The following is a 24072-nucleotide window of genomic DNA, read 5'->3' as shown; positions in this document are numbered from 1 at the left end:
TGAAGCCAGCCCCTACTCCTTTCATTTGAGTAAGATACATTTCACAAAGACATTTTAGACTTGATTTTAAATAGTTCAAGAAATGGAGAAACCCTTGCATCCTGAGAAAGTTGCTCCAATGAATAATTCTCTTCCCTGTTAAAAGTGTGCACTTTATTTCTAGCTCAGATTTGAAATTCAAAATGACTCCAGTGTCAAAGGAAATCATTTTTTAAAGAGAAATATCAAGGTGAATAAATGGGATATGGCACATTCAGTTTAGAATAAAAGGATTGTTGAAATTTATTTTTGTTTAACAAAATTAATGTATTTTCTATAGGGTTCAGTTCTAAATCAATAACAGGGATATAATTCTCTGTTGGGTTCCATAGAAATGACTTTAGAAAGGCTCTAAGGCCCCTCCAGAAAGGCTATAATTCTCTAATAAATTCTCTGGGTTTCAAAAGTAATGTCCCTAGAACTTTACTAAATTTTTGGCAAACCATATCGTTTCGACCCGGGTTAAATCCTATAGGACTTTTCCATCGGAGATATAGACATTCATCTGGCAGTTTATCAGCTAAACAATTACATGGACCCCATAAATACCACTTTTTGTTAGTTTTATAGATTTTCCGCTTTCTTTCATCATTTTGGATTGTTTTATGTATTTGAGGAGAAATGCAATTTATTTGAAATACAGTAGAATAAAAAAGGGAAAGGGTAAAGTAGCTTAAGATACACTTCATTAATGAAATTTATAACCGAAAGCATAAAGGGAATAACTATAGGATTTTGATTTTAAAAAAAATCCAGTAGCTGCAAGTTGAAGTCTGTAAAGCTCATATTGGAAATAGGAGGCAAAATTGGACTAGGGAATATAATTAACATTCAGAGAGGTAAGATATATGCTGCTTTACTCAGCATCCTTTAAATAAAAATGTGTTTTTTTAAAAGCTCTGCTTTATTTCACCTCTGGTTTGGTGAGCTAGATGCATGATTGGGTGAGCTAGATGCATGATTGGGTGAGCTAGATGCATGATTGGGTGAGCTGTTTTACCTGTATTGTCATCATAATGGCTTTTTCTGGCCTCTCAGCCTATAAAAGGAGTCTCACTTCTGATTCACCAACTCGGATCCAACTAAATTGGCTATGATTGAAGGTCTGTTGCATTCAACCTAGAACTGCTCAAAACTTCCAGTCCAAACTTCCTTAGACAAAACTGGCCTTTTGTCGAAGCCAAAGAATTTTTCAATCATTTGAAATTCTCCATTTAGTCGTCAAAAAAACCCCCAAGACAAAACAAAAAAAGCCACTATAAATTGTTTCAAAGTTTAATTTTATTTTTTTCTCTGTTTTTCCCTCTGCTACTGAAAACAACAGAAAGCTGTTCGGGATTTGATTTTCCTTCACCTTTTCTCCCCCTTTCCCTGCCCCAGCTTTGGTCGCTCGATAGCTTTTGAAACAGGTTTAAAAAAAAAAAAAATGACCACGTGGGGAAAAAAACAACTGAAAATGTGTGTGCACGTGTGTGCTTATGTGGGTGTCCTGCCTCTGTTTGTAAATTATGTAGCATCCTGAATGCGCTGGAGGGTGTTTACACATCAAATAAGATGATCATCTCCCTGCCCTACAGAGTTTCACAGTCGTATGTCAGAGGTGATTAATGGGCTATTTAACAGGCGGGGGACAGGAGATATAGGACAGTGAATAAGACAGGTGAGCAGTAATTGAGTCATGGTTTGCATATGCAATAACCCTTTCCCCTTCATCCCCTCCTGCCCAAGTGTTTGAACTGAAGACCTGCTGCACCAAAGCACAGACTTCAACCACTATCTAGCCATGGTATTGCTAAGGGCTCATCTATGCTGCCAGTGGTTGAGAAGTCAAGAAGAGACAACTAGGACGCATCCAGAGCTTCCCACTCTGGAGCACTTCAGTAGGCTTGGGTGTTCACTCCTGTCTTCCCTAGGACCCCCCACTGACATGCTATGGATGGGCCATAAAGTTTCCCCATCCCCGCTGCACCCCATAAAGTATGCAATGGATCCTTCCCTGTGGCTCCTGGTGATCTGGCAATGCAACTCATTTTAGATGCTTACAGGGATGACCTGATCCATCTCTTTCTCCCTCACCAGCTCTGCAGCCAAGCCTCCTCTCCTACCAGCAACAGCAAAGCAGCCTCATCCTCTCGCAGCCTGGGCCCAGCCTCGCCTCGCAGGTAATTGCATCCCCACAACCTCAGCCAGGAGTAGAATTGGATTCACCCCAAGGGCCACGTCACCAACTACCTAGGAGCCCCGGATTTGAATCATCAGATGAAGCTAATTGCGACCCAAGCTGGGGCAATGCAGGCTTGTCCCTCACTGGTCTCCACTCCCCACTTATGGGGGGTGAGAGGCACTTCCTCCCTGAACTCCCTCCTGTCCTTGGCAGTGGGGAGCCATCAGGGCCCTTTGGTGGCTGGTGATTTCTGGACTGTCAAACACTCTGTTCCCTTCACACCTTACACCACAACTCCCCTTTTATGCCCTTCTCCCACTCCCAGCCTTTCAAACTGTGCTGAAGCCTGGCATTACTCTGTTGGCCCTTTCCTCAATGACACCCTCTATTTCAAAAGCAGCTACTAACTCCTCTTGCCCTAGATCCAAGGTGCTCGCTGCGTCCCTGTGCAATCATGACTGCAGTCACTGCACCTGTGCTGGCCTCCGCTGCTCATTCCCATTGTGCCTTGTTGTCAGCCCGTCTTTTTCTTCACCGTTTTCTGCTGCCTGCCTCACCCAGGGGCAAAGACAGGATCTTTACAATCCCCAGGGCATTTCTGCCCTGCATTGCCTTGGGCTCTGATGGCTTCTTGATTGCAGAAGTGGCTTTGGCTCATTCGTACTTGTGGGTTCCAGGCACAGCAATCTTCCACAGAGGGATTTCCATCTCACCCTCCCCTGCTTCTCCCTCATGCAAGGTCCCTAGGGTTTGGAAGGGGATTGGCTCCAGTTGCTGTGTCAGATCCACCAGGTAGCTACACTCCACAGTATAGCTTTGGAGGAGCTGTGATTTCAGTGCCTGAACCTGCCCAGTGGGCCAAAAACTTCCATAAAAATATGACAAACTCTCTAGGACTGCACTTCCTGTGCCTCACACACCTGTCAAGCAGAGCTGAGAGACCCCCTTCTTCTTCCATCCAGCCCTTTGCCTCTCACATGCACCTGTGAAGATCATAGTCCCCTCCACCAACTTGCAGCCACCTCTGGTGAAAGAAGCAACTCCTGGTTAACAGCACATAACAGCATTAAGCAATGACTGAGTGGAAGAGATGCAGACCTTTGTTCAGGTTTTTTCTTATCATGACTCTCTTCTTAACAGGCAGTGGGACGTTCGGGGCTCCCTGGGTCCTCAGTTGAATCCCACCTGGACGTGTCCCAGCACTTGCAGGTTGCAAAGCACTTGCCATCCTCAGCCACATGCGATGAACCTAGCGACCTGGAGGAGCTAGAAAAGTTTGCTAAGACTTTCAAGCAAAGGCGAATCAAGCTCGGGTTCACGCAGGTGAGGGACGAACAGCAGTCTCTTGGGGACGGGCTTAGTATGAGATGGTTAGGGTTTGATACTGTTGTTGTGGGGGAGGATTTGATACCGATGCACACACAAAAGGGAAGGGGAAGGGGTCAGCACAGATGTGGGGATGGAGGAAGGGATGGGTATGAGACAGGCGTGCTTCCTGGGAATACCACCTGGAAAGCACAGGGAGGAACGACTGTAGAAAGGCCACAGCCTGTCTGTGGGTCAGTCTCCAGCTGTGGAAGAGACAGAGGGCTCTCAGGCAAGTGGGCCAAGGATCTGGAGGCATTGCCAATGGAGAAACGACCGAGCATGAGCTGATGCCAAGGTGGGAGGCTGCGAGTGGGTTTTCTCAGCTACTCTATCAGTCTGGTTGCCTTGGCAGGGCGACGTCGGACTGGCCATGGGGAAGCTGTACGGCAATGATTTCAGCCAGACCACCATTTCACGCTTTGAGGCGCTCAACCTGAGCTTTAAGAACATGTGCAAGCTCAAACCCCTGCTGGAGAAGTGGCTGAGCGATGCAGGTAGGCCACACCGTGCTGCTCTGCTATAATGGCCAGTGCAATCGGGGGCTGAATGGGGCCTCTGAAGATAAGAGCTGGAGCTGCACCCACAGCTTGGGACAGTACCGCCACTTCTGTCTGCCGTGGCACAGTAGGAGACCTGAAACACACTCACTGGGCGTCACACTTGCTCTATTCCTGGTTCTGCCACTTACCAGGAAAGCTAGCTGGCTGCTCTGTGCTTCACTTTCTTCAGCTGTGACTTGGGGATACCTGCAACTATCTAGCCCTCTGGCAAAGTGCTCTGTGATATGGCAGTTTTAGGAGGAGCACGTCCTTTAGGATGTAAAGGGGGATCTCCGCTAGCGGCACAGCAGAAGTCTGCAGGTTGGTAACCCCTCGGGGCTGCAAGCCGTTGGGGAACGTCATGGCCCCGTGCGTTTGACCAGCACCTCGTTCGGTCTATTCACCGCGACACAAGCTGGCGTGAAGCAGCAGAGCTCCACTGACTTCCACCAGTGAAAACACCTGAAAATTTGGCCCTCGAGGGAGATTGTTGGGTTAAAAACCAAAATGAACGTCTGTAATTCCAAGGGCAAAACCCTCACGGACTCTCCCTTCTCCCTCTCTCCTCAGAATCTGCTCCGCTGGACTCCTCCATGAGCACCCCCAGCTCCTACCCCTTGGTGAGCGAGATGTTTGGGCGGAAAAGGAAGAAACGCACCAGCATTGAGACCAACATTCGCTCCACGCTGGAGAAGAGGTTTCAAGATGTGAGAGGAAAATCTTGGCGTGGGTTATGACCTGTATTCCCCAGGTGGAAATCCCTGCCGGGTCTCAGCTGCAGCCACGAGGCCTCCAAAAAGAGAAGGGAGGGAATCTGCTTTGGAAGGGAAGCGGGTTTTATTGCACCTTGCAGTTGCATGGTATTTTACTTTTCCACAGAAGAAAATGCCCTTTTGCTGCAAAATGGAAAGAGAATATTTCAGCTTGGACACACAGCTGCAGTGCCTCAGGGGGCTGTCTTGGGGTGCATTGGTCCCTCTTCAGGAGATGGGTTTCCCTGGGCACGTCTACACATTCATTAATGTGTTATAGTTATTGTGCGTTAAGCTTAGTTAATCAATGTGCAGTAACTCACACTACTGCACAGTAATGCTGGCGCATGGGTTTTTAGTGATGCTTACTGTGCAGTAGTGTATTAGCACAGTTTTTGCCCAACATGCTATTGCACAGTGTTATTAGGCTACTGGGCAGTTGGTGTCTCATGTAGACACCCCCCCGATCAGAATAGGTTCCCGCAGTGCACTGCTTCATCCCCTCCGGCAGTCTTACAGCTGCCTTGTGACCTACAAGGGGGTGGTCAAGCAGGGGAGCTCTGCCTCCAGACAGGAGTAGAAGCATGCAAGACCATGGCAGCAATTCAGAGTAGACTATCTTGGTTCTCCAGCTTTCAGATGCCCCAAAAAAGAAAAGAACCGATGTTTTTGGTGGAAGGTAGGCACCTCTCACTCACTCTGGTGGCTCAAACGCCATTTTTCATTGACAAATCTGTTCTGGTGGAACATCTTCCAACCAGCCCTCGCTACTACCCTGGCCCGGTCCCATGTCTGATCCCATTCGACTGATTCTCCCCACTTGCTGATGCTGCAACATCATCTCTCCAAGGTTTTCTTTGTTAACCTAACGCCCTCTCTTAGCAGAACCCCAAGCCCAGCTCAGAGGAGATCTCCCTGATAGCAGAGCAGCTCTCCATGGAAAAGGAAGTGGTTCGGGTTTGGTTCTGTAACCGGCGCCAGAAGGAGAAGCGGATCAGCTGCCCGATGCCATCCCCCATTAAATCTCCCATCTACAACTCCAGACTGGTGAGATCCATTGGACCAAGGCATGGGGGTCGGGGGGTTCCCCATTACTGTCTGTGAAGCAGGAAGTACCATAGAGTAATAAGGAAATGGGTCTTCTTGCAGTGGAGATCATCTCTGAACTGTCCACAGTGCAGAGGGTGCAAGCACTGTGCAGTAGATTAGAAAAGGGAGCAAAGAACTTCATGGGTCATGGATGCCCAAGGAACCAGTGGGCAGGGCTTCCCTCACTTTTAACTGCATCCAAAAATACCGTGCTTCTGCCAGCGGGAACTCCCTGGGGCACTGGCCCAATTCACTGGGCTGAGCACTGCTTGCTGAATCATCCCCTCCACTTACTGCAGTGCAATACCTTCTCATCAGGGCTTCAATTTGGTACCAACGCAGGGAAAACAGCACTGTTTTCTGAGTCACCCCATCTCCTCCCATGCACGCCCCAAGGGAAATGAGCAGGGAACTGGGTGGAGATGCTGTTGAGGGGGTAGATTGAGACCTTGCGCTGGTCTCATAGCTTGGTCCATCTCTGTAGAATATACACTCCTGTTCGCCTTTTCTTTGATTTTTAATCAAGCATCAACTTCTCAGTGGGTGTAAATCAGCCTAGACCCCAAGCTTCGATCCCTTAACGTTGCACAGAAAAACTGTTAAATTTTAGTAGAAGCTGGTTCTTGAAGCTGTGGGCTGCCTCCACTCAGTAGGTTGACTCTCCTTCTTTCCTATGGCTGACTTGGAGCAACAATTATAAGTCCAGTTTAAGGTTAATTAACTAGTCTAATGCCCTTGAGGAAAGGGAATGTACCTCTGCAATATCACCATCAAATGTGTATAGAGGGCATGGTGTTGTTATATGGTCCATAGTTTGATCAGCATTGCCACAGTCTGAAGCCTAGTGATGTTGACTCTGAAGCCTAGTGATGACCTTTGTAGTTTCAATGCTGGTCACCAGCTCACCTCACAATATTTGAGATGAGGCAGTGAACTGGGATACTGGGTTGAGTCTGGGATTTTGGGCAAAACCTAAGTCCAATACTATCCCTTCTCTCCTTACCCTCCTGCAGAATAAAGTGGTGAGAGTCAGGGAATTTACTGTCCTGGAAGAAGGGAAAGGGCTGCATAGATGAAGGACATAATGGACTTGTTTTTACTAGGAAGTAAGGCTGTAGTAGAGCACAACCCTGAGGAGCTGTATTATTTAGTCCAGTGTTAAACATGACTTTGCAATCAGTTGAAATGGTGGGAAATCCTATTTAACAATGACAGATAAATCTATTGGGAAATATAGGGTTAAAAATATCCAGCTCCCACCATCTCAAACCCAGTATGCAGCACACGGACCTCTGTCATGTTTTAATATGTTACTTAAATGACACTCCAGAGGCCTGTTCTCGTCTGAATGGGCAATGCAAACTATAAAACGGGTTCAAGTGGCTCCCCTTTCTTTCTGTCCTGGTCCAAGACAGCATTAAGGCCATGCTTAACTCAACCGAATTCACTTAAGCAGGTGCTTTTTGCTAATTCTGAGAGCAAAAAGCCACATCCCCGAAACTCCACGCACCTTTCCAGAGCGGTGTTGCAATCCCGAACTGGAGAGGTGTTTGTTCCTCCTCTGGGTGGATGGTGATGCCAGGGGAGTGGTCTGCAGTCTCACTGCTTAACAAAAGTTGCCATCTCATCTGGGGTGCACTGAACATCAAAGGGCAGCTGCCTGTTTTTCCACCCACGAGCATCAGGCAGTTGCTTGTTAAGGCAGGTCTGTAGCTTGCTGAGACTCTAATAGATGTGCTGAGTGTTTGGGGTGAACGCTGCTGCAGAAGCATCTGCAGACGTTCTTCCCATGAATACTCTCTGACAACATCATATGCTGCTGCTGTTTGTTGCCCAAAAGGCATTTTTTGTTGGCAGGAGTCACTGTGGACAGGGTCACCTCTATTCATGCAATGGTGTATGGAACCCTATAGCAGCGTGGGCATTGTGAGTAACAGCCTGCTGCTGGCTAACAGACTTGACATAGTAGGAGCCTGGCTGCAGTATTGCAGGCACCAAGGGTTCATATGCTATAGTAGGGAAGGGTGTATCTGTGCATATTCATAAGGGATGCTTCTGTCTTGAAATCAGGCGGTCTCCTGTTGGAGTGAGTCCTCCAAGCGGTAGGTGTGGTGAAGTTCTTGCACAAAGGCCTTAGCTGTAGTACGATCTCATGAGCTATTCATCGTCCGTTCTCAACAAGTTGCTGTGTGTACTTATTTAGATGTAAACAAATCAGAACCAGAGAGAAAGGCCTATTAGAAACCCAGACATCCCCTAATTAAAGAGACAAAAAGAAGAATTGGCAGCAAAAGCAGCCAACAACAAGTTCTGCAAAGAAGCAAAGTAAGAAGGGCTGCAAGGGAGGAGGCCAAGATCGTACGAGTAGTTTGGGTGCCTCTGTTCATGTGAGTCCAAGCTGAGACCACTGGAAAGGCCCTGACTGTCACAGGCCAGGGGAACAACAGCTTTGTAAATCTTGAGTCAAGACCGTGCATCTCTGTCTCTTTGCAGATAAAATACTCATGGTGAAATGGAGCCCCTTGCAGAAGAGTTTAGTGGTGCAAAGTCTCATGTATCCACAGGCAGAAAAGTATGACTGGCATTGTCTAGTTACAGACTAGGAATAGCTCACCAGTTTTGGACTGCTCATTTCTTCTTGCTCTGCCAGGATCCTATGCGCTCAGAATCATTTACTGTTTCAGGGGCGGGCACCCTGCACCATGGGTGCTGCAAGTGACGTGGGCAGCAGATTGGGAAGGGCAGGGAGCAGAAAGCAGAGCAGCAGGTTGGGTAGGGAAAGGGGTGGCACTTGAGGAGGAAATGGGGCTAAAAAGGTTGCCCCCCCTGAATCCCTGCCCCCCTCTTTATTAATGATCTCGAGGTGTCCAGACAGCTGGGGTGGATGTCAGATGAGCACCATCATGGATTTTGCTGTTGCAATTTGAAGCAAATGGATGAAATTTCGCAGGACCAAGGGATGTCTTTCCAGTCTCATCATAGCACTTTGCATTCACGCATTTTTGTAAAGAGGAGAAGCTAATTGGTCCTTGTCTAGAGGTGTATGCACCCTGTTACAGCCAGAGGCTGGGAGTCGCACTGATTAGGGGGTACTCTAGTTATGCCAGGCGAGGTGGTAAGAGTGCTTGTCCTCTAGAAAAAGGGCAGAACATTTCTCACGCTAAGTCAACTTAAAATAAACAAATCCTCCCCTAAGCTTTCCTCAGCCAGGCAAGCAGTCACCCTAGTTCACACAGCAATGGCAGGTGCTTGTGAATGAGGGGGGAGCTGCTCCCAAGGATGGCTGTTGGGAGAGGGGACACGGCTTGTGTATTAAGAAGTGCTCCACACACTGAGAACCCTGCCTTACAGAATGCAGGTTGCACCCATCTGCTCTTGCACTATGGGAAGAGTGTGTGTGTGTGTGTGTGTGGTACAACAGGACCAGTGTCTGCACATGTGCAATCTAGTGGCAAGGTTGGCTGTATCCCGTGTTACACAGGGAGCCGTCCATATGAGTCTCAGCTCTACGTGGACGAGAGATCTGTATGGGGGTATGCAGGATGCAAAGGGCTTCCCATGGGAAGAGGAAGGGAGCAGTGCTCCAGGATCTCTGTTCGTCCCAAGTCACTGATTGACTCAGTTTTTGTTCCCTTTCAGGTCTCTACCTCAGGGTCCCTGGGACCTCCCTCAGTCAACCCAGTCCATAGCACCATGCCAGGGGCAGGTAAGCCTAGCAGGCAGGAAGATACCTCTCCTATTTCCTTCATGGGAACCACACTCCCTTTCTCTGTTTCATCTATCAGTGCTGAGGACTTGGTTTAGCTCTGAGAGCTGCTTGGGTTCCAGCATCCTCACACCATATGAGATGGGACTTTGGCCTGGCCCTGACTGGTTGCTCAGTGTGGCCAAGTTCAAGGTCAAAGACAGCAAAGGGGAAAATCTGCATCCTCCCTCTGGCCAACCTGAGGACAGTCCCTTCACATGAATAGCTTTTCCTGTGAGATCCCAAGCAGATATTTATGGCTGGGACCAAGGCAGAATCCTGTAATCAAATGACCCTCATAGTTGGGGGGAGTTGGCCCTGGATCTACATGTCCAAGCCTATCTCTGTTAGGACTTATCTGCTCCAGCTTGGGGTTCATTGCAATTCCTTCCTTGCCCATTCTTTTACTTCCTTCACTGCCTTCCCTTCTTGCTATTCTCTCATTCACCTGCCCCATTTATGCCTCCTATGGTTACCATAAGGCTTTGGACTGGAAACATGCCCCGGACTGGGGGTCTGTGAAGGAGAACATCGATGTTTCTGGAGCTGGCAGATCTCATGCTGAAGGGACCGTCTGCTCCAAGAGCCCTGCTCCAGCATGGGGAGAATGCCCCCTGAGCCCCACTTGGCTGGCTGGTCACAGCCCAGGCTGCCAGATTAAATGTGCCTGCTGGTGTAGTGAGCAAGGACTGAGGAAAAGGAGAGAAGAGGGAGGGGAGGAGAGAACTACCCCCAAGATACAAACCTCACCTGGTCTCTCCTGTTGTGCAGTAACATCGTCGTGCTCTCCTGGGAACTCCAGCCGGCCCTCTTCACCTGGCACAGCGCTCCATGCCAGTAGCCCCAGTGCATCCCAGAGCCACTCCAAACCTGCAATGAATTCATCTAGTTTCAACTCTTCTGGGTAAGGCAACACGGTTCACTCCTTGGTAGTGTCCAGGCATGATGGGAGCATTCAGGGCTTAAATAACGTACTGCAGGGCTGGAAACTTCAGCAAAACTCAAGCTAAGTGAAGCCATTGTGTTGCAGGGTGGTTTCCTTCTCATTCTGGGAAGTGGCTATTTACTGCTTCAAAAAGCTGCATTTGCTTTGAAATTTCATGCTAGTAGAAATTCATAGAATCATAGAAAAGTAGGGTTGGAAGGGACATCAGAAGCTCATGTAGTCCAACCCCTCGCTCAAAGCAGGACCAGCCCCAGATATATCACCCAGACAAGGCTTTGTCTAGCCAGGTCTTAAAAACCTCCAAGGATGGAGACTCTGCTACCTGTCTGGGTAACTTGTTCCAGTGCTTCACTACCCTCCTAGTGAGCAATGTTTCCTAATATCTAACGTAGATGTCCCTTGATGCAACTTGAGCCCATTGCTCCTTGTTCTGTCACCTGCCATCACTGAGAACAGTCCAGCTCCAATGAAGCTGATATGAATTACATGAATTCAGCATGTAAAAGGATATAGCGTGTAGCCACGACGCTTGCTTCTTCCTCCTGGGACAAAGACGCTTTGTTTTGCTGGTTTTCCTGGTTAGACTCTGTCCTTTAATTCCAGCTTCCCCCACCAGAGCCAACCCAGCACACACATGGCAATAATCCTGCAGCAGCAGGTAAAGCAAGGAGGAGGAATAATTTTCCCCTGTCAAATCTAGCCCAGCCTCAGAGATCCCAGAAGCTCTGAGCCAGCCACCCGACACATCCAAAGCTCTAGTTGTTGCTTCATCCCTTGCACACCTGTAGTTCCTCTCTTGCTTCTACCAACCAGCATGGCTCATAGCATCAGTGATGCCAAGAAACCAAGAAATAAACTAAGAGCAGTTGAGTGTTGCAGCAGCTGCTCTGCTTCCTCGGTTCCAGAGGATCGTGCCCTGATGCAGTCTGGTGGCCAAGATCAGTTCAGGCTGCAAGGAAAAGGGAAAACCGGGTTGTATCTGCATCTGTTATGTTTTTCTTTTGTGCAGATCATGGTACCGATGGAATCAAACTACTTACCTCCACTGAGGCTGCTTCTCCATCGCACCGAAGGAGCTTTGAGGCCCGCCTGTGGACTGACTTCTCCAGAAGCCATGATCTGTGCAAGATTTGGCATTACGGTGCCTTCAAAGTGCAGCCGAACGAAGGTTTCGTTCATGGGAGTCCAGAATTGCTGAACTGTTAAGAGACTCGAACTGTGGCTGAACCTCCCATGGGAACCTGAACACCAGCGGTGAAATGCAACGCACTTCCAGGCATTAATTAAGAAAAGGCCCCTTGCTTTGCTCTGTCAGCACCAGCGCTGTCCACTGCCTGCAAATATCCACAGTAACTTGGTACTGCCGACAGTAGTTCATCAGAATTGCCATATCGTGACCACCCCTCTGCATACTCACTTCAGAGCACTGGGGTCCCTGATGCCAGTCTGCCACACACATACATACACACTCCCCCAAACCCCTGAACTGAGCCTAGGTTACCAAATTCATTTCACCAAAGACCTCTGTCTAGATGTGAGCTGTGGTGTCCTCACTGGCACTGTGCTGTACCGCCTCATCCATCCCTGTTTGCTCATCAATCCCCCGCTCTGCTAATGTTTTGCTCTGCCTGTTTTGCACTGTCGAGCCAAGTGCCTCTCTCTCTTTTCCTTTAAAAGAAAAAGCATATATCCCCTTTTAAAGGATGGTGTCCTTGTCACAGCTCAGACCTTATCTCACTGCTCTTTTAGCGACTGTTGCTTTTAAAAACCACAGGTGAACTCAGGCTCTGAGGCTACTCAGGCTCCTCTACAGCACAGCAGTGCCCTGGCTGTATTTAAGCAAAACCTCCTAATTAATCTGCTTTACAAAGCAATGCTGCAGGTCAGGGATAAACCTCAGGATTAACCCCCTCTGTGCCAGGATGCTGCAGTCCCTTTGCCTAGTGAGTGGGTCTCACTGCAGGCCCATCTCATCCTTCCAGACTGTCGGGTGTCCACATATCCCATCTCCCTGTAGCCTGTATTGTTCCTGCTTGAACACCTTTACTTAGAAAACAGCTGACAGAGGCACTTACTCAGGACAAATTTGCAAGATGGCTCAGTACATTACATTGGCAAGATCGGTCCCTGATCCAGGACCTGACTGGGAGCTGAGACCTTTTGAAGACCTAGCTCTCACCATGAGTGCCCCGGGGCTACAAATCTGGCCATGGGACCCTTATGACCTTGGTAACATGTAGAGGAGAGCTTTCTTGAAGGGCACTGTGCAACAAAACTCTGAATTTTTACTGTAGAAAAGCCCTGGGGATTTATTTATTTTTTTTAAAGGGAAGATTCCTTAGCTCCCATACCTCAGGATGGGTTTTTTGAACATTAAAAATTCAGATTGTCTTCACCCTGCAAGAATGCACAGATATTTGGGAGGAACAGAGAGGAGAACCACCACTGACTGTATGGGAGTGAAACCAGATCACTGCAACGAGTTTAGGGCCAGCCAAGGCTATAGTATCTGATTGCAGGCATTATGCAGGCCCGGGAACTTTCTGCATCAAGCCCAGATCTGGTGATTGAGCTAGAAAATATTTCTACGAAGAGGCCTCCAGGCATCTCTAACAGATGTTGTTTCAGATGCCCCCCCTGGCATCAGGGAGGTGTCCTCAGTCATTCCACTCTAAAACTCTGAAGTATGGGTCCATTTTGCAGAGGTCCCTTCCTATTCAGCCAGTCAGTTCCCTCCGTGTGATTCCCCATTGCCCTGCAGTCTGTGTGCAGTATTTGTGGCAGCAAGTGCAACGCACAACCAGGCTGGCCAGGTGGCATTTACAAGGGGCTGCCCAGGGAGTCCCACCCTGGGTACGTGAAAGTTGTGTCTTCTTGCTCTGATGACAAAAATAACACTGACAACACCACACCAGAACGGGACTTCGGTCTGGCTCATGCATCACCAACAGAAACATTCAAGCAGGTTTCCATTACCGCGCTGCTTTGCAATGCCACAAAAGATGCAGGGGAATAACTGAGGGCAGAATGACACCCTGCTCATAAAGGGTGAGTTCGATGGAAACCAGCCTGCCCTTCAGATCAGCGGGCTGGGTGCTTACAGCTTGGAGTGACGGCAGATGGGGCAGGCCAACTCCACCTCTGCTTTCAGTGGAGGTGGTCTGGGTGGAAGTGAGAGCACAAGTTGGTTTATATATATATATATATATTTTTTTTTTTTCCCACATCTTTTAACTTGAATGTATTTGATGTTGAACTCAGAGCAGTGGAGCCAACACAGCTCGCTAGCAGGCCACCTGCAGACATCTTTCATGCAGCAGAAGCACAGCGTAGGGAACCAGCTTTACGTTAATCTAATTTGTAGTGTGCAGCTAATCAAACTGCTCATGGACAGAGCCTGGGGCTGTCGCCAGGTTGCTCGCAAACTGAGGAGCTGCTGCGTTAGACTTCACCGTGCGCTGTCAAAGCGCTAGGGAAAGAATTCACGTGCATTTTAGTGATGGTTTTAGCTTGTTTGAACTCTTCCCTTTCCCTGTTTGTATTAAACAAAGACTGCAAATGCAACCCAAGCTCTGAATGGCTTATGTCTATTGATTCAGGTGCAGCAGAAGTCAAGCAGATTTGAGACGGACTCAAGAAAGCCTGGAGGGGTGGGATGTTAATCAAAATTTGCCAAACATATTCAGTGTCTGTGTGACTCATAGTATAATGAAAGGCAACAGCAAGACTTTCTTGCAGCTGAGGCCAGTTGTCCTACAGGTACTTTTAATCAGATGGCCAAAATCAGGTTAATTCAATTGAGGTAACAGCAGTGTTATTAACTGGGTCTTTGCAGCGGGCTTGGCACTGTCCTATTTTTTCCAGACATGGTCTCTGCTCTTGAGAGAGGGGGAATCGGGGAAGAAAAGCAGCAATGTCTTCCCCAAACTCCTCCCAGAAGCTAAAGGCTGTGATAGGCAGGAAATACTGAGCAATTGTATGGACTTCTGTGGAACACAAAGACCTTCTGTGGAGTTTAGTAGGATGCTCTAGTATCACTTGTGATGCTGGCTGGGTGACTGGGTGCCTGGGCACCTTGACATTGAAAGCATGTGGCCTCACCTGATGCCCTCACAAAGTCATTTGAGGAGAATATTTTGGGGAAAGTGAATTCTGGTTGGAAGGGAAATGCCATTGTAGCAGGAACAAGCAGCAATGGGCTACCTGTACACCCTATTCCAGCAATAAACAGACACAACTATCACTAAGTTCATGTCCATCTCATTATTCCAAATCTATTGCATACTTACATTAACCCAGTGGTGAGTAGAGCAGGAGATCAGGAAATAGGCACAGCTAGGGGGGCTTTGTGTTGTCCTCAGCATCTGCAGAAAGCATCTAATGTATATTCTCATCCCAGCTCCATCATAACCGCACACGGGAGTCTGGGCATGTAGCTACCTTTGTTAGCAAAGAGGAGCAATACTGAAACACCTGGACTCAAGGAGAGAGTGAACTGATCCTCCAAAAAGGAGCATAAATCTCCTTTCAGTCTGCAGGACACATGCTATCTGCTAAACCCATGTGACTCTGTCTGCCCAAAAGCTGGCACCAGATTAATTAACCCCATTTCAATGGCAAGTTTAGTTAATCTGGTGTGAGTTCTGGTTATGAACAAGATTTTAGGAAAACCCTTCCTATCCCTGGGGAGCCAGGCCTCCCCAGCAATCCCTAGGGGCTGGACGAGGTGGTGCTGCAGGCGCGTCTGCCTTCAACCCACGGCCACGCGTGGTTGTGATCCAGCACACGGCAGGGGAGCTTCTGTGCAGATCCTGGGTGGGGAGCAGCCGTCGTCTGGGTTCAGAGGTCCCGCCACAGCCGGAGCAAGGCTCTGCCTCCCACAGCAGGGCGGAGGAGGGGTCCCACAACGGGAGCTGCTGACCTGGCCCTCTCACAGCTCCTCTGCGCCTTCAGACGGCAGAAGTTTGCTGGGGCAGTCAGCAGCCTCCTGGGCTGCTGTGGGGGGGGACATGGTGGGGTAGAAAGGGGCCTGGATAAACCCAGATGTGGGGTGTGGTACAGCTGGGTATAACACAGCCCCATTGCAGCCAGCTGTGGAGTGGGGCAACACCAAGTATAACAGGGAGCTGCAATGCAGCTGCCTCTGGGTTGGGGAGAGAGGCTGAGTATAACATGTCATCCTGGACCCAGAGGGGGATCTGCTGCATGTTTCTTCCTGTTCTCCCATTCCTTGCCCCCCAACAGGTGGGGGGCACCTGATTTGAGGATGCGCGCTGCACAAGCCATGGCTGCAAGGACATGACAAGCGAGCGCAGCCGCAGCACGCCTTCAAGAACTGCTGGTTCCAGGACAGCAAGAACGACTGCCAACCCCTTGGTGACTGCGCCTGGCTCTGGGGGCAGGGGTGGGGAGAACAGGGCCCGGGATGCAGCCAGCTCCCCACATCTGCTAAAATATGGCAGAAAGCTACATATAGTAGCATCTCCAGCTAGCATTTTACACCTTAAACGTATGACTTTACTTTTAACCTGTCCATAGAAACTTTTCTGTTCAGCCTGTTTTGCACAAACTAATTGTGCACCTTTGGGCCAAAGCTTGTAACAGTATGTGCAAGTAACAGATTCTGCATTCAGGAATGCAAATGCTTTACAGGCAAGTGTAAGGTCATGTGTTCAGCCCAGACATCACTGAAATTTGCTGTACCCAGCATAGAAGAGTGAGGTGATTATAGACTTTAACAGCTTCTGTTGGACACTTGGACTAAATCCTTATACAAGTACATGTATTTGTTATTTAATGCATAACTTTTGTCACTTTTTTTCTTCTTAAAATAAGAAAATATTTGTCTATCTGCTTTATATTTTAGTGGGTACGATGTAGAGGCAGACTTATCTCTCACAAACGTCAGGTCAGAAAGAAGTGGAGGAAGAGGAGGGGAAAGGAAACATCAACAGAGTTGAGTGAGCTTTACTCTTCCTTGGTTTGCATCCTGTTGCTGAGGCTTTCACTGCTGCATCATCTTGTGTTTCAGAATTTGCTTTCAGCTGCAATGAGCCAGAAAACTCTCGACCAAAGGCCGGAGGTACGATACGTATTATTCATGCTGTATGTGTCAACTTTTATCACGAAGTGAAAGCTACCCTTCACCAGTGAAAGCTAGCAGCAGAGGCACAATACCCATGGGTCCCTATTCTGTTCTAATCAAGGCAAGCTACATGGTCTGCCCCCGCCTGCACAGCCCAAACATCAAGGTTGCACGTGATCAATTCAAACCTCAAAAAAGCTCAGAATCTGCACTGCCCTTGGTTATCCACCACTTCCAACCAGGTCCTGGTACCGGAGCACCCAGGCCGCCCCAACCTACTCAGCCCGTGCTGTCACACCAAACATACACTACACTACCCCCTAGCAGTAGCCATCCAAGCCAACTACCATTCAACCCCTGCACCTTGTAGCCATCAGTGCCCACCACCCTGTCCTCTCCAAGCCTCTGCACTATATGCAACCAAGCTAATGCCACCATACGCTTCATCCTCTAAATGAGGCTCCTGAATGTACTCCAGCTTCTACCAGCTACAGCCTCATTAAAAGCCCAGTCGCTACCCAAAGGATACAAAAAAAAAAAAGAAGGGGGAAAAAGAAGCCAGGATTGGAATAAAGACAGGAGCAAAAGCTGTACAGTCGAGGCAGGATATGAGGCCAGGCTGTGGGAGAAGAGTCAAGAGAAGGTAGTGAGGCAGGATGGGGGAAAATCAGGTGTTGCCTAAAACTTGTGAGCACTGTTTTTTTATAACATGCAGTATATTTGCTTGATCTTTAAGCTGTTAATTTTTTCTAGGATTCTGTTTTGCTAATTCCCTTGCCCTCAAAGGGTATGTCCTCAAACATTTTGGCTTCTTGTTTCCATTTTCATTTACTGATTGTATTGTATCGTTAGAGGGCCAAAGATCAGGGCCCCTTTATGGTAGGCCCCATAGATGTACTTGTTAATAGTAGCTAGCGTCTCCAAGAGGAGGAGTTTTTTGTCCCTTCCCGTTTCCTCACTACTGCCCATGTGAGCTCCTGTTCAACGTGTGTGAGCACTAGCGCTGAGCAGTGGGACCCAATGTCTGAAAAAGTCTACTTGTCCTTGCACTGCTGAAGAACTAAAACACCAGGTTTGTTATTCATTCTCATTGTTTGCAAGGAAAACTGGAGAATGGATTACTGTTAAGTTGGCGTTTTTTTCCCCAAAGGAGTTCAGCCTTTCTGGCCGTTGGGTTATTGGAGGCTGGACGTGGTAGTTTGTCTTGACCGTTTTCCATATGAGCCTTAAAGGGTACCGTTTGGCCACGGACAGGCTGTCCTCTGGAACAGCCTTCCTGTACCACTGCTCCTAAGCAATGTTTTCAGTTTCACGGTTAGCCTTGAAACGATGACCTGAATATCTCTCCCTTGATTTTTATTTCCTTAAAAATATCTGTGTGTATTGGAGCACTAGACTTAACTGCTGTTGGCAGCAGGTCTGGCAGGGTGTTATACCCGGGTCTACTTGAGCAGTTCAAACATAGTATGGCCATTAGTGGCATTCATTGTGGGAAGACAGAGGCATGCTTTGCACTGGTATTGGAAAGTGAGGAGTATGGTTTTTGAAAGCTTAGCTGTAAGACTTCTGCTGTTTTTCACAAAGTTGTCAGGTTTTGTGTCCAACCCCAGTTATTACAGTGCATGGCTGCGTTATACTGTGAGTCTAGTGGGGATATGGTATTTAGGGAGGATTATGTTTATCATATAGGGCAAATGCAATATTTTGGAATATAGCACCTTGTACTGGACTACACTCTGACTGTCTGAGAAGCAGGAGAGCATATCTGGGCTCGTGTTGCTGCATCACTGCAGCTCTCTTTTCTTTTCTAGCCAGTCCAGTAAGTACCCGGTTATACCCACATTTCTTAGGCAGTGTGTCCCACATTACTGAATAAGATAGGTATCACTATGGAGTGATTGCTTTCTGACTGGATGTGTAAGACACCTGACACTTGATTGAATGTTGCCTAGCCTTTCCTATACCCAGGGCCATAAATGCTTGAATTATTTATTATATAATTGGAAGTGAATTATTTATTAAATATCCAGCGTAAACATAACTCTGCCCCTGAGGCATGTTCTGGAATTAGTGTAGCGATGCACTAGTATTAAGATATGCATCCTTCGGTGCTGGTGTGTGCTTGATCACATGGTTTCTTTGTGAGGAGAAGGTATGCCTCTTTAGGATGCTTCAGAAACCGTCACTCCACTAACAAAAAGACATTTGATTTTTCCTAGCCTGGTTGGATGTGACCTGTGGCCTGAAAGGGTGGTTGGCCATTTGGTTGGTACAGCCTATGGGCTGAGGTAGGAGAGATTAGAGCTGTGGCTTTGTTGGATGCAATGAGGAGTTTGGGGAAGCATTGCACAAACGATGTGGTCTGGTGTCCTGTCTTGGCTGCTTGTAACTAGATGGTGGGAACCTGTTACGGTTGGCTGCTGTTGGGGTGTTTTGGCGAGGGAGAAGTTGACTGGGAACGGAGATGTCAAGGATCAGGGGTTAGGGTGAATGGTCCATTTTGATGGGGTTGGTAACAGCTTTGAGTGTTGGGTGTGGGACGGCTGCAGCCTGCATAGTATTGCGGGGCATCTTGTTTGGGTTGGGATGTAGTTGTGGGGACACGGACTAGATGGTGGGGCATCCTGTGTACTCAAGCAGTAGGTTGTATCCGCGCTGTATTTCGGGGACTCTGGAGGCATGAGCTCTGAGGCTTTGAGAGAAGAGCCTTGGCTCCTTTGGTGTGTGAGGCTGGAGCCTTTTGAGCTAGGAGCAGGCTAGGAAGCCTGGGGGCTTCTGCATCAGTTAATTGGAGTTTGTGGGCTCAGGGTGAGGAGGTGGCTTCATTGGTTGGGAGCATCCTGGAGTTACACCCGGAGTCTGGTTATGACGCTTATTTTCCTGCAGCCTGGGGACTTTGGGAAGTGTGTGGGACAGTAGAGTTGGCTGTGGCCTGGGGCTTGGGTTGCAAGAGGGGTCCTAAGTAAATTGAGTCTAAACTCGGTGTTCAGGGAGGAGACAACATGTTCTTGGGTCATGCCAGATACTCGGGTGGGATGAGGGGGCTATGTTGTCGGTGAGGTGGGGGGGGGCTGAACTAATTGGTAGAATGCCTTGATTGGCTGTATGCAGATAGGGCATGGAGACCTGTCTTGATTGGGTGCCATATTTGGGTTTGGACAGGGCTAGGAACATCTCTGGTTTGAACTAGACATTGTGTGATGGCATTGAGAGTGGAGGATGGCTGGGCTGGGTGATGGTGGTGGGACAGATGTTTGGTCTGGGGGTTGTGAGCAACCCTGTCTCATTGTGTTGTGAGCAATCCCCTAACTAATACTTGGTGGGGTGTTCCACACGGCAGGGAAGTCCTGGCTTGTTGGGTTAAAGTTAGTATGGTCGTAGGCTAGCGTGTTTGGCTGCTCCATGTGGGACTCCTTATTAGTGGAGTGCACACGGGAGGGCCTTGTCATGGCAGCAAGAGTGAAGGCTGGCAGTGCTGAGCACAGGTTTGATGCGACTGGGATGCAAGGATTGTCTGGCTGCATCTCAGAGCTTAGACCAGGTGCAAATCTTAACGTGTTTGGTGCAACGTGAGGGGTAGAGGTTGGTATGGATAACATGCACTTCATGGGGTCTGGTTGAAGTCCACTACTTAGGATTCTTGATGGGATTTGCTGGGTGTTGAGCTGGGAAGGGGTGTGCGGGCACAGTTGGTGGCAACTGCCCGTAACCCATGGGCCTGGTTTTGGTATGCGCACAGAGGCAGCCCCTAGCTTGCTTGGCTGTGGGCTGGGGATTGAAACTGGTGGTGGGTTGTAGGTTGCTGAGGGAAGTCTGACTGTGCTGGCCTTTAGCTTATGTGAAATATGGGATGCTCTTGCAGCTGCACTTCTCCCTGCCCCCTCCTTATTGTCCTCTCTTTATTAAACCCCGCTCTCCTGTTTGGTTTGTCATCTTCTCCCCCTTTGCCTTCCTTTTCCTAGCCCTCAGCTCCTGCCTCTTTGCCCCTCCTGGAGTTTCAGCCCAGTTTCAACTCTCCCCTTTTCAGTTTTGCTTGCACTTTTTTCTTGGATATGTTGCACCTTTTTCTTGAATATGTTGCAGCAGTCTCTGGCCCCTCCAACACAGAATTAGTGCATGAGTATTTAAAGGATGCAGCCCTTAAGTTTGAACAAGTTGTTATAAAAAAAGGTAAACTGACCCATAGCAGCTAAAGTCCTACAGAAGTCTATGGCCTCACCGTGAGACCATACCGACAATAGCACAGCATATTTTAGAAAGAGAAATCAGTTCTAGGACTTTTAAAAATCAATTTGCTGTCTCTCTTCCTGCCCACGTGCATTCTCTTAAAGGGACACCATAAAGCGTTTCAATCCTAATTTTTAGGATGGGCATTAAAATTTCATGGCAAAATTCTGACCCCAATAGAAGTATTTTCATACCTTTATAAAACTTGAGACAAGAAGTCAGATTTTGTTTGCATTTAAATATCTTTCTGGTAAGTGTTTTGCAACTTGAATAGTGCGGCACTGCGCGAGGGTGCAGTAGTCAGAGTGAAACTGAGTAGAAGCAAAAGTGAAATGGAGATGAGACTACTCCCTTTCACTTTTGCTGCTACTCGGTTCACCAGTCGGGGCTAGTGAGGTGCAAAAGTGAATAAATGGCATCTGTATGGAGAAGCCAAGGTTGTTAACTTCCCTGAGTGGGAACTGAACTCCAACATCACCAGGGCACTTTTGGCAATCCCACCCCTAATATATTTTTTAGTAATGTGGCTGATTTATTAGAAAGTTTTTAATAGATGACTTGGAATCTGACTGTGTCTCTTTATACTATATTTAAATGGCAGCTGCAACATTGAAAGGCGTGGTCCTTCCTGTGGGTCATCAGTGTTTTGAGAAATGAATACGCTCGATATGGAAGAGCTGCGAGCTGACTCTTACTAGACGCTTGAGGGCTTTCTCTTCCCATTCAGCTCTGCTGGGAGTGGAGGAAGCTCAGAAGTGGATGGAGCAGTTCTTTCTCGCACTTTTATTTTATCATACTTAGTCCTGCCCAACTGATACACAGCTATAAACCCCCAAGGACAGCCAACTGACCCTTATCCATATACAACAACTTTGTTATTTTATGCTTAATTAAGTTAGATAGCATATTTAAGTGATTTACCTAATTCATTTCTATTGGCTTCATGTAAACAGGTGAGTCAGTCCAGGTTGAATAGCTGGTGGCTGTTTTGAGGGCAGAATGGGAAACAAATTCCCATTCTACCCTCAAAATACTCTTATCTGAGAAGGGAGCCTGCAGCAGAGCTGGCTGGAATTGTTTTTTTAAGCAGAAAATTGTGAACTTTTTTTTAAACATAAAAGCATTAATTTTGCAGTTTTGCTGGAGAAACAAAACCACCTGCTTGAAAATCAGAAATATGTTGGTTTTCTATTTCCACCTGAATAGATCAGTCATGTTTGAAGGAAGCAGAGAATTTCCAGGGAAGGTTTTTTTGTTCGGTCACAAACCAAATTTTCCATTTGGAAAACTTGTTTTTTGAGAGAACCACTTGAACCTGCCCTGCTCTGCCCAGGATGTCTGTACCCTGGCATGCCATACAGCCAGCTTTGGAGGGCAGGGGTGGGGGCTCTTTCCAACTACAGCACAGTGGAGAGGTAATGAACTTTGAAGTGGGGGCTGATAGATCTGCTACGCCTTTTAGGTACCTGGTCCTTTGTGATGCTGAGGTACCACAATCTGGGAGCAAGATTATTTTCCCCATCATCCAGAAACTTCCCCTGCCCATTCCCCTGCACCCACCACAATGCACCGAGTAGAGTTGTGGCCTTCGACGCATAAGGTTCGCTAGGCTTTTGCAACTACCTGTGAAGATGCAGTAGGCAAAATCTGAGAGGATGCTGAATGGTCAGAATAGGTGGGCTATTTTTTTGAGAAAAGACATTGGGATTTTGGTTACTTCCCCCTGACTCAGAGCAGCAGCAATATTGGGGGCAGGTTGTGGGACATGGTTCTGTAATCCAAAAGAGGCAACGACACCCGTTGAGCCAGCAAAGCTGGCAATTGCTTTATGGCCCTATTAAAAGCCAGCACATACAGCAATGTAGGTTGTAGCCGTGTTGGTCTGAGGACATAGGCAGACAAGGTTCCTTGGGTGAATCTAATATCTTTTATTAGACCAACCCAAATGGTTGGAGAATAGTTATTAAGTAAGCTTTCGGGTTCAAAAACCCTTTGTCAGGCTAAAAACTTCCTTAGCCTGATGAAGGTTTTTGAGCCCGAAAGCTTGCTTAATAACTATTCTCCAACCATTTGGGTTGGTCTAATAAAAGATATCAAATTTGCCCGAGGAACCTTGTCAGCACATACAGGAGGCACTTGTCTAGGACGCTGGGAGCTGTAAAACCTTCCCCTCCCTAACATGCATGCGCTTATTAAATTAATTCTACTTCACTATGTAAAGGAAGCGCATCATGGGTTAGTAATTAAGTTTGAGTGGGTGAATCTACATATGTAATTAATTCACAGCAATAAGCTCCGGTGCATATCACACTGGAGTTTATTGCTCCCAGGCACCACATTTGAACATATGCCCAGGACTGCAGCACATTGAGCCAGGTTAGAGCATCCCCAGGTGGCCCAGGGGTCAGCCTCCTACCAGGGCTGCTACAACCTGGCTCAGCGTGTTGCAGAAGGGCTGGCTGGGGCACGAGGGTGCTTCAATGTGGGGGCTAGCTGGCAGGCACCCCCTGCACTGAAGCACCCTCATGTCCCAGCCAGCCAGATCAACATCTACATGCGCAATGCTGCGCAGTAAAAAACTACAAGTACTAATCTACTGAGGAGTTAATTAGTTTACTCCATCCCGATAGCATTGCACATGTAGACACTGAGACATTTACTGCAAATCTAATTAGGCAACTGCAATCAATGTCTCTCAGACAGACACTGCTTTATAATGTGTATTAAGGTTCCCCAATAAGAAGAGGCTTGTTCAGTCATTGGCCTGTGGTAGACCTGCCACTTCCTGTGTGGCCCTGGGCAATCTCTTAACCTCTCTCCATCTGGGGCTCCCACCTGTGAAATGCAGGTAGTAATCCTTCCTTTCACTGCTCCACGCCTTCTGCTCTGTTCCTCTTCCAGGGCAGAGGCTGCCCCTGGCTGCGTGTATGTGCAGGGTGAATCTCAGCTGTAATAACAACTGTCTGCTTGGTATTAAGAGAAAGCTGACATCCATCCAGTCCCTGCCCTGAGAACTAGAAGGCAAATCGTCGTCGAAGGATTGAGCAGGTTTCCCACCTGGCAGTGGGGAATGGAAAGGTGGAAAGGGGAGGGAGTTGCACTACAGCCAAAGCTTCTA

At 47.9% G+C, this 24072-nt stretch overlaps 1 protein-coding gene across 1 annotated transcript in view; it reads left to right on the top strand.

Moving 5' to 3' along the window:
- The window catches only part of POU2F3 (POU class 2 homeobox 3), a 54487-nt gene extending 39598 nt beyond the window's left edge, over positions 1-14889 (top strand). The window contains exons 7-14 of the mRNA XM_059719696.1: positions 2119-2201; positions 3344-3526; positions 3924-4065; positions 4681-4817; positions 5748-5909; positions 9591-9657; positions 10468-10600; positions 11652-14889. Coding sequence (XP_059575679.1) covers positions 2119-2201; positions 3344-3526; positions 3924-4065; positions 4681-4817; positions 5748-5909; positions 9591-9657; positions 10468-10600; positions 11652-11691 — 947 coding nt within the window. The 3' untranslated portion in view covers positions 11692-14889. The remainder of the gene's footprint in view (positions 1-2118; positions 2202-3343; positions 3527-3923; positions 4066-4680; positions 4818-5747; positions 5910-9590; positions 9658-10467; positions 10601-11651) is intronic.
- The last annotated feature ends 9183 nt before the right edge of the window (positions 14890-24072 follow it).

This window comes from Alligator mississippiensis, chromosome 16, assembly GCF_030867095.1.
Source record: "Alligator mississippiensis isolate rAllMis1 chromosome 16, rAllMis1, whole genome shotgun sequence".
NCBI classification, from domain to species: Eukaryota; Metazoa; Chordata; order Crocodylia; family Alligatoridae; genus Alligator; species Alligator mississippiensis.
The sequence above is the reverse complement of the archived record's forward strand: the minus strand, read 5'-3'. Positions and strand labels throughout refer to the sequence as shown.